General features: G+C 38.1%; 1 protein-coding gene across 1 annotated transcript in view; it reads left to right on the top strand.

Moving 5' to 3' along the window:
- Window positions 1-17,965, top strand: part of CFAP44 (cilia and flagella associated protein 44) — a 120,335-nt gene that overhangs the window by 91,692 nt on the left and 10,678 nt on the right. Inside the window, exons 25-30 of the mRNA XM_028505023.2 lie at window positions 908-1,085; window positions 7,516-8,016; window positions 10,342-10,545; window positions 11,202-11,397; window positions 14,485-14,595; window positions 17,648-17,778. Coding sequence (XP_028360824.1) covers window positions 908-1,085; window positions 7,516-8,016; window positions 10,342-10,545; window positions 11,202-11,397; window positions 14,485-14,595; window positions 17,648-17,778 — 1,321 coding nt within the window. The remainder of the gene's footprint in view (window positions 1-907; window positions 1,086-7,515; window positions 8,017-10,341; window positions 10,546-11,201; window positions 11,398-14,484; window positions 14,596-17,647; window positions 17,779-17,965) is intronic.

The raw sequence follows: 17,965 nt of genomic DNA, 5'->3' as shown, positions 1-17,965 counted from the left end.
TTATTTAACTAAAGAAAGCAGGATTTTGTTTATCTTTTGTTGTCTGAAACTATTGGTGTTTCTGAGTTGCTATTTTCTTTTTCTTTAATTGTAGTTGAGATACAATATTATATTAGTCTCAGGTATACAACATAGTGATTTGACATTTATGTACCTTACAAAGTGATCAGCATGACAAGTTTAGTAACCTTCCATCACTTCACAAAGTCATTACACTATTACTAACTATGTTCCCTAGGCTATACCTTACATCCTGTGGCTTATTTGATTTGTAGCTGGAAATCTATGCCTTTGAATTCCCTTCACCTTATTTACTCATTCCCAACTCCCTTCCCATCTTGAGTTGCTGGGTTTTTTTTGGCTCCAAGTCTAAGATATATGAGACAGAAATAAAATCTAGAAAACATGCTATCATATTCTTCCTTGGGTCCCAAGGTTCTCTGTGGTCTGCCTTCTTCTTTCCACATTTCAGAATCTTATGTTTGTTTTATATATGAGGTCTGTCCAGAAGGTATCCAGCCATGTAATGGGAAAAATAGAGACATTTATTGAAGAAGATACAAGATACAAGAAACACTGTACATGCTTGTGTATATGCATAACCCATAGACACAGACAACAGGATGGTGATGGCCAGAGGGAAGGAGACAGTGGGTGCAGGGGCTGGGTGGGGATGGGCAAAGAGGGAAAATGGGGACATCTGTAATAGAGTCAACAATGAAAATAAAGTAAAAAAATAAGTAAAAAGTCAACTTTAAAAAATGCTTGAACTCTATAGACAAATAACATAGCAGATTAAGAATTATACTTTTGCTTCATGACTGAATATGCTTATATGCCTATAATAAAGTAGACAAATTAGAGTTTATTGTTATTTTTGTGGCTGGGTAACCTATTTGTCTCATAGGTACAAGAGTAAACCTGCTGATGACTATGAAGACCCCAAGGATGTTCAAGCCATCAAAGAGGCTCAGGTGTACATGGGAGACTTCAATCTGAAGACAGCCCCAGACTATAAGATACCCGAGCACATGAGAATAAATGCTGCCAAGAAAGAAGAGGAACTGGGACAGCTAGACTCTATGGTACTTACCCACAGCTTGTACGACAGTGAAAGGGACCTGGGATTTTAACTGAATCCTGCTAAAACCACCCATTTCACTATTAGGTCCATCATGACATAGTCATAGAAATTTAAAACTGCAAAAGACCTTTATGCTTATGCTTATGTTTATGTAGGCCTCAGTTCCCTCATTTGCAGAAAGGGGGCATTATTTTAGATAATCATCAAAACACTGTTTTTTACATTGATTTAATCTTCTCACACTAATAATTAGTCTATTCAAATTTTCTATTTCTTCATGATTCACACTTGGAAGACTGTATGTGTCTAGGAATTTATTCATTTCTTCTAGGTTGTCCAATTTGTTGTTGTATAATTGTCAACAGCATTCTCTTGTTAATAGTGTTTCTGTGGTATCAGTTGTAACTTCTGTTTTATTTTCTATTTTTCTTGGTGAGCATAGCTAAAGATTTGTCAATTTTGTTTGTCTTTTTAAAGATCCAGCTCTTAGTTTCATTGATCTTTTCTATTGTTTTTTAGTCTCTGTTTTGTTTAATTTTACTTTGATTTTTATTAACTTCCCTCTTAGATATACTGTTTTGCATTCCATACATGTTGAAATATTGTATATCCAATTTCTTGTCTCCATGTATTTTTTGGTGCTCCCATTAATTTCTTCATTGATGTTGTTGAATAGCATATTGCTTAATCTCCACATATTTGTCATTTTTCATTTTCTTATTGCAGTTGATTTCCAGTTGTGTACTATTGTGATTGGAAAGATGCTTGATGAGATTTGAATCTTCTTAAATTATGGAGACTTATTTTGTGGCTTAACATGTGATGTATCCTGTACAATGTTCTATGTGCACTTGAAAAGAATGTGTATTTTACCACATTTGGATAGAATGTTCTATATATATCTATTAAGTGCATCTAGTCTAATATGTGGTTTAAGACTGATGTTTCCACATTGACTTTCTGATTGAATTATGTACTAGGGGTGTCTAACCTGCAGCCCACGGGCCACATGCTTCCCAGGATGGCTATGAATGTGGCCCAACACAAAAGCGTAAATTTACTTAAAACAGTATGAGATTTTTTTGCACTTATGTGTCACATTGTACTTACTGTGTGGCCTAATACAACTCTTCCTCTTCCCATGTGGCACAGAGAGGCCAAAAAGTTTGAAACCACTGAGTCATTGATAGAAATAAGCTATTAAGGTCTCCTACCATTGTTATGTGCTATTGATTTCTCCTTTTATGTCTGTTAATATTTGCTTTATATATTTTGGTGCTTCTAAATGTGTGCATAAGTTTTATAAATGTTATATTCTCTTGTTGGATTGACCCCCTTTATCATTATGTAATGCCTTAATTTATCCTTTATTATAGTCTTTGTTTCAAAGTCTGTTTTGTCTGATATAAGTATAGCTACACTAGCTTCCTTTTTGTTTCTATTTGCATGAGATATCTTTTTCCATCCCTTCACTTTCAATTTGTGTGAGTTCTTAGATCTGAAGTGAATCTCCTATAGGAAGTATATAGATGAGTCTTGTTTTCTTAATCCATTCAGCCATTCTGCATGTTTTCGATTAGGGAACTTAGTCCATTTACTTTTAAAGTAATTATTGATAGGTAGTGCTTATTACCACTCTGTTCATTGTTTTCTGGCCATCTTTGTAGTTCTTCTTTGTTCTTCTCTTCTTCTCTTCCCTTGTGATTTGACGACTTTCCTTAGTGTTATGCTTAGATTTCCTTCTCATTATCTTTTGTGTATCTACTATAGGTTTTTGCTTTGTGACTACTCTGAGGTTCACATATAACTATATATAAGTATATATATATCCACATATAATAGGATATATATATATATAACATATGATATATCTTGAAGAATGTTTTATGTGCACTTGAACAGAATGTGTATAAGTATATTTTAAATTGATAGCAACTTAAGTTTGAATAGATTCTAAAAACTACATTTTTCCCTGCCTTGTGTGGCTCAGTGGGTTGAGTGCCAGATTGTGAACCAAAAGGTCATGGGTTCAATTCACAGGCAGGGGACATGCCTGGGTTGTTGGCTGGGTCCCACTTGGGGGTGTCCAAGAGGCAAACAATTGATGTTTTTCTCTCACATCAATATTTCTCTCCTTCCCTTCCTCTCACTCTAAAAAATAAATAAATAAATAAATCTTTTTTAAAACAATAAAATAAAAGCTCTACTTTTTATCCCTCCCTCCACATTTTATACTTTTGTTGTCATGTTTGCATTTTTTTATTTTGTGTATCCACTATTAGTATCCACTACTATTTTGTGTATCCACTAATAGTATCCACTACTATTTATTGTAGTTACAGCTGATTTTACTACTTTTGTCTTTTAACCTTCATGCTACCTTTATATGTGGTTAATCTACTACCTATATTTGACTCTATCAGTGATATTTTTTACTTTATATGTTTTCTTAAAGAAGTCCCTTTAACGTTTCTGGCAAAGCTACTTTAATGGTGATGAACTCATTGGTGATAAGCTCATGAATGTTGATGAGCTTATCTCATGTGGGGAACTATTTTTCTCTTCCTTAATTCTGAGTTTTAACCTTGCTGGGTAGAGTTTTAGTTGGAAACCTTTTTCTTTCAGTACTTTCAATATGTCATACAACTACCTTCTGCAAAATTTCTGCTGAGAAATCATTTGATAGTCTTATGGGGGTTCCCTTGTTTGTAACAAGTTGTTTTTCACTGTTTCTTTTAAGATTTTTTAAATTTTAATTATAATGTATCTTGGTATGGATCTCTTTTTGAATTCTCTGTGCTTCTTGGACCTGATGTCTGCTTCCTTCCTCAGGTTAGGGAAATTTCAGCCATTATTTCTTCAAATAAGTTTTCTGCCCCATTCTCTCTCTCTTCTCTTTCTTAGACTTCTATAATGTTAACATTATTCCACTTGATGTTGTCCCATAGGTCCCTTAAGCTGTTTCACCTTTTAAAAGTCTTCTTTTTTTCTGCTCTATTTGAGTGAGTCCTACTCCCTTATTTTCCAGGTCAATGATTTTTTTTCTCCTTCACTTAGTTTGCTATTGAATCCCTCTAGTGTATTTTATATCTATTTTATTCTTCAACTCTGTACTTTTGTTTGGTACTTTCTTATATTTTTTTATTGCTTTGTTGAAGTTCTCACTTCATTCATCCATTTTTCTCCCAGGTTCAGTGAGTATTTTTATGGTCATTTCTTTTAACTCTTTATCGTGTATGTTCCTTATCTACATTTCATAAAGGATTTTTTTCTGGGGCTTAACTTGCTTTTTTATTTGAGACACATTCCTCTAATCCCTCATTTTGTGTATCTCTCTGTGTTTGTTTCTATATATTAGGAAAAACAGCTACCTCTTCCAATCTTGAAGGATTGATTTTGTATAAGCAATATACCTTAAGCCCAACATTGCCCTAACTCTTCATTGTCTCTCAAATCTTTGTGATTGTCTAAGCAGACTGATTTATTCTTGATAGGTCCCAGTTGTTGAGGGCATGACAAAACCTGTCAATATTCCAAAGGGAGTATCTCAGCACCTAGATTCAGGCTGACTGGAAATCAGACCCTTAGAAGCACCTTTTAAAGTAGCAAGTATATAAAAATAATAAAGTAACAAATATATACAGTCCTGTGAGACTGCAGTCCTGACCCCTGCTGGCCTCCAGGTCAGGCTATTTGGAGGGGTCTTTTTGGTGACAGTTGCACAAATCAGGGCTTCAGATGAATGTGTAAGCTCCTTTCTTGGATCAACCCATAGCTGCAGTGAGGCAGAGGGAGAGCACGAAGATGGCACTCCCCAACTTGTGTTCCCTGCAGGCTCCTTTGTAACCTTTAGATGTGTGGTAAACCCAAAGCCTGCCCCTTAGGCTGATGCTTCAGGACGAGTAGCTAGGCCTTTTCACACGAAGACTGGTGAGATGTTTGAATCAGCTATCTGTGCCAAACCCTGGGGGCGGGTAGCTTGCCAAGAACTGTCTCTCTGAGTATTTCAGTCCTATGGGCCTAACAACACAGTCCTTTGTGGGCACCATTACCAGGTGCTTATGGGGTGTCCCCTGTTGGACTGCATTCACCCGCTTATCTCAGAGGGGCTGCCGGAGGGTATGTGATCAGGTGAGCCTGCTGGCTTCAAGCAGGCTGCAGGAGTGCATGGGGGTGGGATAGCCCATAGGTGCCAGAAAGTAGAGTAGAGGGTGCACAAAAATGCACCTGTCAGCATCAGTGCTACCAAGCTGGACTAAGTGCAAAAGTGGCACCCACCAGCACCTTTATCCCTAGAGAAAGTGCCAGGAGACACTTCAAAATTAGCTAATGAATCTCTTTCACATATGGTCTAGGCACTTTTTAAATTGTTTTTGTGCTGGATCCAGGTGAGTAAGTCTACACATGAGCTCTTAAAAGTCTTGCCTTTCTGCACATATTTTTGGGTCTTCTGGCCATAAACCCCATTGGTCTTCAAAGTCAGATATTCTGAGGGGCTTATCTTTCTGGGATAAGTCCCAAGAGTTAGGGTGCCTGATGTGGGACAGAAACTCCTTGCTCCTCCAGGGGATGCTTTGTATTTGTAAGACCTCTTCCCATGTGAGTCTTTGTGCTGGGCTGGTTTTGGTGAGACCACATTTCTGCTTCTCCTACCCATCTTGATGTGGCCCTTTATCCTTTATTGTGGAGGGGCTAGCTGTCCAAGTAGATTTAAAGTCTTTTTCAGAGGGAATTGATCTATGTATATTGTAGCTGATGATCAACTCCATGGGAGGAGTTGACTTCAGGTATATCCTACTTTGCCATTTTGAACTACACCCACCCCTGAACATTTTATTAGTGACCATTTGGGTTGCTTTTCTAGCTGCTCATCTAAGGTAATTCTTGTTTCATCTTTCGTGTTACATCCATCAGCATAGAAACATGTTCTTTTGACCACAATTTGCCAGTCATCCCACCTGAAATTTCATAGTCTAACTAGAGATGATGGACAGGTATGATGTCTTATACAACATTGCATTATACTGAAATCCACTTTATTAAAATGGCAGTATAAAATAATGTAGAGCATACTGTTCTACAAGTCAGAAGACTGGAGTTCTGTTCCCCTGTCTGTTCCTGACTTAATAGCTATGTGAACTTTGTTAGTCATGTAAATGTTCCTAAGCCTCTGTTATGTTGTTTGTAAAAAGGGTATTAATACCAATTAATAACAATAAGATAAGCCTAGTCTATCTCATAGGGTTAATTAATGGTTAAAGTCAATAAATTGTGATTCTTGTCATGGTTAAATTAAAAATCATTGAAAAGTATCAAAGGCTTTTTAAATAGTATATTTATACATCCCTTCTCCCCATTAGCCAATGTTTACATATGTGTATATTTGGAAGAGTAGAGAGGGTTGATGTGTAAAGAGGGCTTCTCTAAGAGGTAGCCTTACAGTCACTAGACTGGTTTGGTTTTCTTCTTTTAGGCTCAATTCTCAGTACTCTAGGTGCTTCAGAAGTTCTCCCCCACTCACCCAGATGCTGGTTTTTTGGTTTAAGCTTTAATGCTTTAAACATTTATTCCTGAGTATGTAAAACATTTCCTTTAATTTATTACATAAATAATAAGTATACAGGTTTAAGTTTTGTTAAGACTACTTGGGAAAGTGCCTTTTGATCTTTTAAAAAAATCTGTGTATTTAAGCAAGTTAACTCTTAACTGTCTTTGGACCATCTAGTTGCCTAACTGCACATAGAAGCAGGGTTGCATGGACCCACAGGCTCTGGTAGCGCATTGAGAAAACACAGACAAGGGAGAGAGCTGATAAGGAGGGAGACATGGATCTGTATGGCACAGCTTGGCTTAGATAAATAGAGAAGGAAATCAGGAAGAGCCCTGAAATCTCTTGGTGGGATATGATACTGAAATTCAGGATCATTACTTTGACCTGCACGAAGAGTAACAGGAACATGAGGCCAAAATACAGAATGTGAATAGGCTAAATTATAGTTTGGCCCTAGGTAGGCATACCTGAATGTGAGCCAATGATACTTGTTTCCTTCAGAAAAGGAGCGTTTCTTGTGTGTTCCTGACCAAAGGGTGACCTCCCCTTCCCTGAGGGGACTCAGCTGAATGCAAGCCTTCAGGAACGACTTCCACTGTGTGGTGGGAGTGGAAGACAGGGGAACTCAGACCTATGAGCCAGCTGTGGGATACCACAGGTCATATTCAGACTTTTGCCTCTCCCCCTTTTGGAGGGGCAAAGTGGGAAAAGGCCTAAAAACTAGAGAAAGAGTTATTTAGTAGTAAACAAGAATGTTCAGATAAATTTTTATCTTGAATTTTTGTTATGCATACCAGTCACTGGACAAAAGCAGATCATACTTGAAACTGTCCTTTGTAAGTGGATTGTCATTTTGCCTCCTTTCTGTTCTTTTCATCAGACCCATTCAAAGAAAATGCACATGAACAAGTGCATCCTCTCTCTTCGAGACCTTAAAGTGGCTGTCATGGAGGAAATACAGTGCCTGGTACAAGAGCTGAAGCACATTCACTCAACTCTTCACATATCCAAGCACATCCCCATTCCAGAAATCCCTCAGATTCATCCGGAAGAAGTTCCTGAAAAGAGATTTCACTATGATGAGGAAATTCTCCTAGCTTTTAAGCAACAGCAGATGAAAAATAAGGGTGGAAAGATCTCTCAAGCAGAACAGGCAGGGTCTACAGGTGCAAGTGCAAGATTCCTTAGACTCTCTACTTTGAAGGACGGTGACCTCACAACACGAGAGTCATTGGCTAGATCATCAAGGGCATCGACATTCAGTCTAGAAATTTCAAAGTTAACAGAATTTGAAAAAGCAGATCCAATTGATGTAGAGCTGGAGATTATGAAGAGAACTGAGATTAAAAATATGTACATGCAACAGTATTTGACCAACAGGGTAAGGGGTGAGACTGTGCCTATTAAAAGCTGAAAGAGAATGGAGCAGAGAAATAGATCTAGTTTCTTATTTATTTATTTATTTATTTATTTATTTATTAAGTTTTTTTCTACATTAGCCTTCCCAAACACTGTCCAGCCCACAACTCACTACTGGCTTTGCTTCCACCCCATCCTGGTTTTCTGAAAATCATTGTGCTCTGCCCAGAACTTGGGAACTTTGGGACTTCTTCCTTTTTGGAAAGCTGACTAAGCATTAGAAGCAAATCCATGTTAACTGGCATGTAACTGAAGTCATAGGACAGGGGAAGTGATAGAGCAGCTTTCACATGGTGGATGGAAGGAACATCATAAGGAACTTCCAGAGGAAATGGGCCACCCCTGCTTTTTATATTGTCCCCTTTTTCTGATGTGTGATTTGCTCCAATAGTGAGACTGTTCATGGTAATGAATGGCTTCAAAACTGGTCTGGAGCTAGAATGCCAGCTACTTTTATTTCTAGGAAAATCAAGACCAGACTGGGATCAGTTGTGCAGAAGGTATTCTGCATATGGAAGGAAAAGGACCTTTCCTGGATAGATAACTCCCTGCTACCTGCCACATGGAGTCCTTTTCCTCATTTTGTCTTTTCCTGCTAGGCACCCCTTATAGCTTTCCAATTTTATTCTCCACCCATTATCTCTACTTTATCCAGCCCAGTATTCTCACCCTTCCTGCTTTTTCCTACTCCCGTCCCCATGATTCTGAGTTTCATATCTGTGCTTTTCCCATTGCTATTTCCTTCTACCTGCAATGACTTCCTTCCAAAGCTTGAGCTATCATTCAAAACTCAGCACAGTTCAAAACTTCTGTCCACATTACATATTCTCTTTTTTTAACCTTCAGTTGCACCTATAATCAGCACATGGTGCTTTGTAGTATTTTTTCTTGATTTTTTTGTGTTAGTTTTGTCTTGCAAATTAGGTTATACAGTTCTTGAGGGAAGGTAACTAAATTTTTGATTCCCCTGTAGTGTCTAGGACAATGCTAGGCATATAGTAAACACTCAGTAAAAAGTTTTGGTTTAATTAATTTACTTCATTAATCATAAAATATTTATTGGATATCCTATGAGCAGGGACAGTGTTAACTAGGTAGTAGTGATTCATCAGTACTCAAGTCAGACATGTTCTCCATCCTCATAAAGCTTACAGGCTGTCAGGGGTGTGAGAGAACAGAACAAGTGAAAACTTTACAAACCTGGACATCTATGTAATACAGTTTCAGAATGCTGTTGTACTGAAAAAAATGTTGTCCTTCCTCCAAAGAAATCTTAAAATAACTCATATTTGTTAGACAAACTTCTATGGGGAGCCCACTTATAGTCTATAGCCGTATATTAGTTTATTTTTTTTCTTTTCCTTGTTTTTTTTTGTTTGTTTTTAGCATTCTGAAATTCTCCAGCAGTTTTACTATCCCAAGCCCACAGATCCCTTTTCCTTTCTCAGTGCCAATCTGGGCCCTCGATCATTACAAGCATTTGTCATACACAGTCTAATGAGAGACATAGAATGGAAATGAGAGACATGGAGTGGTGTGTCTTCCTCCTGTTGTACTAGTTTCCTCAGGAGAATCAGCCCTTGGGGCTCTCTCTCAATCTCGTCTCCTTTGGGATAGGGTGGGGGAGAAGCTGTGCCAAAATCAGAGCAAAACCGAAGATTTAAGATCATTAAGACATCAGATGAGTAAGGTCTAGATCAGGACTTGGGGTACTTAGGTTCTTATCCCAGCTGTGTGGCACATTAGCTTTGATCTCAGCCTCAATTTCTTCATTTCTGAAATAAGATTGAATGGATTTCTTGTGGGTCCATGATTATATTTACTTGAAAATATTTACTGTCCTTGGGTTTCAAATTTTTCAAAATAAGTTAAAAGGAAATACTTATTTAGTGTTTACTGTATGCAAAAGCCATGTAGAAATACTGTGGGGATATAATGGAGGCAAATATAAATACTGCCCACAAAGAGCTCATAGTCTCTGACCTCAACCATTCAGTACAACAAGAAGGGCATTCTTGATCAATGGCTTTTTTCAATGGTAGAGAAAGAGCTGGACGAACTAGGGTTACAAAATTTTTACCACTTAATAAAGAAATAAATTTATGTAAATGTAAGGTGATTGGTGAATGATTATATGATTAGACACAACCACACACACCCACATAATTCTCCAACCATAATAAGGACATAATGAGAAAATTTTTCACCCAAACAAGTTAGTATTGTTAAATAGCTGAAAAAACAGGTTACCTGTTCTAATATATCCTGAAATCTTTTTCTACCTCAGATCAAAGAACTGATTGTCACTTTTGATGCAGAACTCCATCTCTTGAGACATCAGAAACTGAAACTAGATACTCAGATGAAACTATCTGACCTGCACCATGTCACATTATTTCAAGAAATGCTGCTTCTCAAGAATTTTGAAAAACAGGAGAACATACTTCAAAACAGTGTTAATTCATTAGACAAAGAGCAACAAGACATGCAAGTATGAATGGGCAGGAGGATGCTAGCTGGCTGCACCCTCTGTTATGGAAGGAACTTAAGTCTTCTTTTCTTTCTTCTTAACTTAATTTCTCCTCTTGTCTAGTCCTCATCTCTCTCTCACCTTCTGTCCTTTCTTCTTCTCCCTATTATTCAGCTTGCTCTCCGGTCTTGGTATCCTTAGTCAGAGAGAAATGAGTCACATTTTTTAGTGAATCTGATATAACATTTTGTAAGGTACATTAGAATACAATTTTCAAAAGTGAGCCTTATATTTAGTTTATCTGTGGATTTCAAAAGTTTATGTTCTTGTTGTTACCTACCATGAGAAGCTGAGTTTTGATTCTATGCTATCCTTATGAATGTAACTGGAAAAGAAGCTAGTGGGTTTCTTAAGTGCGATAGCTAGTGTCAGAGTAATGTGTAATATAAATATCACAGGAAATGGTTTCTCTATTTGTATATATGTTAAATTTAAAGGAGTGAATTATACCATCTCTTTGTTTTAAAGGAAGAAAGATTCTGTTAAATAGATATTACATACTGATAGAGATTAGTTTTTAGGTATTTCAGCTTCACTAAGATATGATGTATCTTTTCATTTTAGTAGTCATACGAGGTGGGCAAAAAAATTTTCATTTGTTCTTATTTTTCATTTAGTGGAAAATAAGTGAAAGTCTTAAAGAGATGGAAGAGAAAAAGAATGAAATTACCAGGCTCCAGGACCAGGAAAAGGCACTCTATGCTGGTTTCCAGGCCGCCCTAGGAGAAAACAATAAATTTGCGAACTTCCTCATGAAGGTCTTAAAGAAGAGGATAAAGCGGGTGAAGAAAAAAGAAGTTGAAGGAGATGTCGGTTTGTATTTCTTTCTTTTATATGATAATATTTTTTATTAGCATAAAGTGGGGAAATAGAGAAATCATCTATGTTCACCACAACATAGACAATGCAGAGGCATTGTGGGCTTTGAAGAGGAGAGGATATAAACCAGTCAGGTCTCTAAAGGTAAAGTATCACTTTTTCTTCACTGCCATGTCAGATGATGTGTGTGTGTGTATATAGTCAACTTGAAAACAAAAGGAAGGAAAAGATATGTCATGCAAACATTAATCAAATCAAAGCAGGAATGGCTGAGTTAATATCAGATAGAGTAGATTTCAGAGAAAAAAATTACTGGACACAGAAAAACATTGTATGATGATAAAAGTGTCAATCTACCAAAGAGACAAAGCAATCTTTAATGTGTATGCATAAAACAATAGAATTGTAAAATATGTGAAGCAAAAACTGAAAGAAATGAAAGGAAAAATAAAGAAATCTATATTTATATTTGGCAACTTGGATGAAATAGAACAATTCCACAAAAAATACTGCCATGACTCATTTGATATGAAATGATGATTTCATAACTATTAAGAACATTGAATTTTTCATTTCAAAACTCCCCTGAAAAAACTCACTGGTCTAAATAGTTTTACTGGAGCACACTACCAAACACTAAAAGAAGAATTACCACTATTCTACACAGTATTATCCAGAAAATCAAAGAGGAGAGAAAACTTCCTAATTCACATTCTGAAGCTAGTATTAACCTGGTACTAAAACCTGGAAACTTTCTTAGTATGATATGAGACTCTGTACCTCATTAAAACTTGTTTTGCATGGCTTTCTCTCACCCCGCTCCTCCAGAGAAAGGGGTGGGTGCATGCTCCTTTTTGCTAGGTGGAGGTATTCGGCCTTCACTGTGACCCAAGGGAAGGGGATCTCTCTGTTACTACAGAGAGATGTGAGTTCCAGCTCCTCCTTGTAATCTCTATTGACAACATGTTGGGGATGGCCTTGGTACCTCGAGCAATGGTGACAGTCCTGATTCTCCACCAGGCCTTTTCTGACACCACCTCTGTGGAGTGTAAAGAGAACCTTGTTGCTGCTAGGTGAGAGTGGAAGTCCAGGCTGCCCACAGGATCTGTACAAACATCTTAATGTGGGAAAGAAGGCTGATTACCAGCCCTCAGGAATAAAAATGCCTCTTTCCTGCTTGGCCTTCTCTGACACCATCCTGGTAGGAATGTTGCTGTGCCTCATTATAGCTTTGCAAGGGTGGCTGTCTAGGTTCCTTGCTTGGCCTTTGCTGATGAGGGTGGGAGTGGGACCACAGTTTTTCTTGGTGGTATTCAGGTGGGGTATTGTCTAAAAGTCTTGCTAAGCTGCCTCTTTCCAGGAAAAGAGAGAGAGAGCTTAGCAAGAGAGATTTGGCTAGAGGGAGCAAGCTCTTATTGGGCCTTCCTGCATCTGCACCTGTTGATGTTTCCAAGTCGCCCAGTTACTCATCTCCAGGTCTGAGATGTGAGGCAAAAAGAAGACCCAAGGAACTCATCACAGTATTGTTTTTTGGGTTCTGAGGTGCATAGCTGGTCTACCTTCTTTCCGCTTTTCAGAGTTGTCTTGTGTTTGTTTTACATGTACTGTCCAGAGTTCTTAGCTATATTTAGTGGGAGATATAGGGAAAAATGATCTATTTCATCCTCTTCAAAAAACTTTAAGGTCTAATTTCACATTTTGATGCTTTATTTCATAAATTAGTGCAGATCACTTAAAGTAATTTTAAGAGAGATATTATATTTAAGAAATTGTCTACAGAGTATGAAGTCTACCTCTTTAATTTGATGTTTTATAAAATACAAATTTCTAATTAGTGATTTATGGTTCATAGAGGTCCTCAAGATGTTTTAAAAGAAAAAAGAATTTGGTGGGGAAAGTCTGCAATCCTTTATCAAAAACTCTTGGGAGCAGATGTATTTTTGTGCTAAAATTTTTTATATTTTATAAAAGATATTATCCCCAGTCAGGGTACATGCCTGGGTTGCAGGCCATGACCCCCAGCAACTGCACATTGATGTTTCTCTCTCCCACTCTCTCTCTCTCCCTCCCTTCCCTCTCTAAAATAAATAAATAAAATCTTAAAAAAACCTCTTTGTTTAAAAAAAGATATTATCTATGATATTGTTAAAGAAATCATTCATAACACTTGTTGAATTACTAAGAACACTTGGTAAAGAACAGCAAGGTGCACTTTATTTAGGAGGAACTACTACAATGGGATTTTGTAAAAAGGAGGAGAAATCAGCTCAGCTCTCAATGCAACAAGGGCAAGGGGACAGGTGTAGCCAAGGAGCAGGGTTGGGGGCAGTGGATGAAAAGTTACTCAGAAGTAATTCTTTGTTAAACTGACCTAACAGGATTTTGGCTGAATGCTGGCCAAAGTGATAAGATACTGTGGACAGGGAATAAGGAATTTGATCAGACATCAAGGGTGAGGACTTTTACTAAACCAGCCTAGCAGGATTTTTCATAAAACTGAACTAAGTGGGCCAAGGACAGTGACCAAGGTCAAAATCTAGTCAGAAAGAAGACTCAGAGGGGTCTGGCTCAAGTTTGGTCAGAGGAAAGAGTCTTTGTCAACTCACCCGAGCAGGGTTTGCTGCAGGATCTCCAAATCAAACACCTCAATACCTCTATAGCAACCCATGAACATCCACACTAAGCAGGTTAAATACAAATTATAAATAGCATCACTTCAGTTCATACTAGTTGTGAAAACCTTCGCTACTTCCAGGATAGTGTGATATAGAGTTGTAGACCTCTATAACCAAATGTGTGTTGGGTGAGTCACGGTGCAAGCAGTTCGGCAACATGTTCTCTACCCTCTCTGCCTCGATGGACTGCAGGGAATTGCACAATTCCCTGCAGGCTTTTAAGCTTAGTTTGTGGTCTCTTTGCCTTTACCCATTTTAAACTCTTTTGAGAATATCGAGTAATTTTCTGATTTTTCTTTGTTATTTTCCTAGTGACTAACTCATCAAAAAATACTTTGTTAAAAATCTGGGATTAAGCTTAACATGGGAACCTTCGCTTATTAACAATGTTTTACTCTCTCCTTAGATGAAGATGAAGAGAGTGATGAATCAAGTGAGGAAGAATCCAGCTTGGAGAGTGGTGAAGATGAGTCTGGATCTGAAGATGATGTGTTTGATGATACTTTCTGCCCAACGAGTGAGTTGGATAAAACTGTGTGTTCTCTATGAAGTGTGAAGTGGACCATACCAAGAATGTCCCCCTTTTTTTTGTCTTCTCAATTACCTTATAACAACATTTAAGGAAAGGGTGATTTATGATATGTGAAGTATAGTTTGATGTATTCTTTTGGAGGCTCTGCGGATAATTGGTTTTCTATTTCTTTAGGCAGCCATGTATGAATGACAAGTTAAATTACCTGCAGACAATCTATAGTTGATGAGCATCATCAATGCAGCAAGTTTCATTTTATAAAGTCAAAAAAGATTGTTATAAATATATACATTTTTTTACAAAGGTCTCCCTCCTCAACAAACTCATCCACATTTTCCTGTTTCAAATCTGTTGTGTGAGGGCAGTTTGTACCAGTTTTCTGGAGGTGCTTTGCAAAATTCACTATTTTCACCAGTGAAACCAGTCAGAAGTATCCTGACTAATATTCTTACAGTTACAATAGATAAATGACTCAGTAGGAAAAAAAATTTCTTTTTAGTCTGAAGTTTATTTTTCTTGTCATTTCCTAAAAATTATTCATCAAATTTTAAAGTTTCATTGCAAATGAGTTTTAAATATTGTTCTGATTTTAAAAAATAAGAGTCTTTTAAAATCATAATATTTATGAGTAGAAGAGAGCTAAAAAATCTTGTAGGATAACTCATTTTATACTAGGATTCAATGGCTTGAACAATCTCATAGCTAGTTTAGTGGTAGAACTAGGGCTAGAACTAAGGTTTCTAAATTCCATTGTAGTACTTTGTTATATTTTTACATTCTTTGTCTATTTATCAATACTTGGTGGATAAAGGTAGAAGCTAATGTGGAGATACTGTACTTGAGTCCTATTCTACATGTCAGCTGTGTGACCTCTCTGATGCTCAGGGTCCTTCACCTACGAAATGAAAACAATAGTTTCTACTTTGTAGGACCTATGAGCCTAAATGAAATAAAGTACATGAAGGGCCTAGCACAAAGCCTGGCTCAGAGTACAACTCAGAAGATCAATACTAGTATCATAGTTACTATCATGATTAATAATTTTTACTTGGAACAATGGAGCCCTAAGTGTAATGAAACCTTGCTAGAGTAGATCCACAAGTGGATGTTAATAATTCTGAAGCTCTGGGGACTTCCGGCAAGATGGAGGAATAGGTGGACGCACCGTACCTCCTCGCACAACCAAGATTAGAACAACAATAATTTACAGTCAGAATAACGCCCAGATCTGGCAGAGGATTTATCTAAATGGAAGTCGGGCAGCCAAGAAGTTGAAGTAGACGCGTTCATCCAGACTGGTAGAAGATGAGCCGGGCAGACGCGGGGCTGGCTCCGGTCGGCGGCGTGCGGAGGTTGGGGAAAGTTTGGCGCGAAATCGGCTCGACAGCCATCCGGGGCGCAAGAACGCAGCGGTGATGCCTGAGTACGCAAACTGTGGCTGGCAGACCCAGAGGGGTAGCGATTGTGGACCAGGGCAGAACTCACAGCCCGGGAGCCCAGAGAAGGGTCTGAGTCCAGGAGAATGGAACTATCGCCATTGTTTTCTCCCATCCCTGCTCCCACTCCTGCCCCACCCCCACATATAATGTCACAATCTAGCGACAGGGGTGCCCAGCCCCAGTGAACACCTAAGGCTCTACCCGCCACCGTAACAAGGGCAACCAGACTGGGAAAAAAAAAAAAAGGAGAGACAGGGGAAAAATATGTTTTCAACAGAGCAGATCAGTCCCCCAGGACTCATCCTTTTGAGTGACTAAGAAATAGCCAATCTATCAGATGCGCAGTTCAAAATACTGGTGATCAGAAAGCTCACGGAATTGGTTGATTTTGGGCACAATTTTGATGAAAGGATGCAGGTTACCATAAAAGAGATGCAGGAAGATACGTGGAGGAGAGCCAATAGTGAAAGGAAGGAATCTGAGTCTCAAAACAGTACAGTGGACCAGAAGGAAGATAGAATCAACCAAGCAGGAAAGCATGATGAAATAAGAATTCAAAAAATCGAGGAAAAGCTTAAGAGCATCCAGGACACCTTTAAACGTTCCAACATCCAAATTATAGGGGTACCAGAATCGGAAGGGGAAAAGCAACAGATTGAGCACGTATTTGAACAAATAATAAAGGAGAACTTCCCCAATCTGGCAAAGGGAACAGTCTTCCAAGAAATCCAAGAAGCTCAGAGAGCCCCAAAGAAGTTGGACCCAAGAAGAAACACACCAAGGCACATCATAATTACATTAGCCAAGGTAAAAACAAAGGAGAGAATCCTAGAAGCAGCAAGAGATAAGGGCACAGTAACCTACAAAGGAGTTCCCATCAGACTGTCAGCCGATTTCTCCAAAGAGACCTTACAGGCAAGAAGGGGCTGGAAAGAAATATTCCAAGTCATGAAAGACAAGGACCTACATCCCAGATTGCTCTATCCAGCAAAGCTCTCATTTAGAATGGAAGGGCAGATAAAGTGCTTCTCAGATAAGGTCAAGTTAAAAGAGTTCATCATCACCAAGCCCTTATTTTATGAAATGCTAAAGGGACTTATCTAAGAAAAGAAGATAAAGAAAAGACATGTATAGTAAAAGGACAGCAAACTCACAAATATTAACAACCACACCTAAAGCAAAACCAAAAGAAACTAAGTAAACAATTAGAACAGGAACAGAACCACAGAAATGGAGGGCACATGGAGGGTTAGCAGCAGGAGGGTGGGAGGAGGAGAGAGGGGGAAAAGGTATAGAGCATAAGTAGCATAGAATGTAGGTTGAAAATAGATAGGGGGAGGGCAAGAATAGTACGGGAAATGTAGAAACTAAAGAACTCATAAGTATGACACATGGACATGAACTAAAGGGGGAAATGTGGGTGGGAGGGGGGTACAGGGGGGAGGGGAAAGAAGGGGGGAATGGGACAACTATAATAGCATAATCAATAAAATATATTAAAAAAATAATAATTCTGAAGCTCCAAAGTCCACACTTACAGTATCACTATATTCCATAATGAATGGTGTTTATTAAAAAAATTTTGACTGTCTTTTCAGATTGTGATGTGAATCTTTTTGAACTGGCACTTCAACTTCGAGAGAAAAGGCTGGACATTGAGGAGGCCTTAGTTGAAGAAAAGAAAATTCTTGATAACCTCAAAAAGGAATACGACACATTGTCCAAAAAAGTAGGGTGCTTTCCCTTTTTGGGGTCTGTTTATCCTCTCCCAACATGCTGTGTGTTCTCCCAGCTATAACGTTGCCATTTCATAGCAGTGGCAGGATTTAGGACTTCTCCAACGAGAAGAAACATTTCAAATATTTCATTCAGTTTATTTTTCTTCAAGAACAATCATGCTGTGGGCCATTGGCTTT

This window comes from Phyllostomus discolor, chromosome 2, assembly GCF_004126475.2.
Source record: "Phyllostomus discolor isolate MPI-MPIP mPhyDis1 chromosome 2, mPhyDis1.pri.v3, whole genome shotgun sequence".
NCBI classification, from domain to species: domain Eukaryota; kingdom Metazoa; phylum Chordata; class Mammalia; order Chiroptera; family Phyllostomidae; genus Phyllostomus; species Phyllostomus discolor.
Note: the sequence above shows the minus strand (reverse complement) of the source record. Positions and strands in the feature narration are given on the sequence as shown.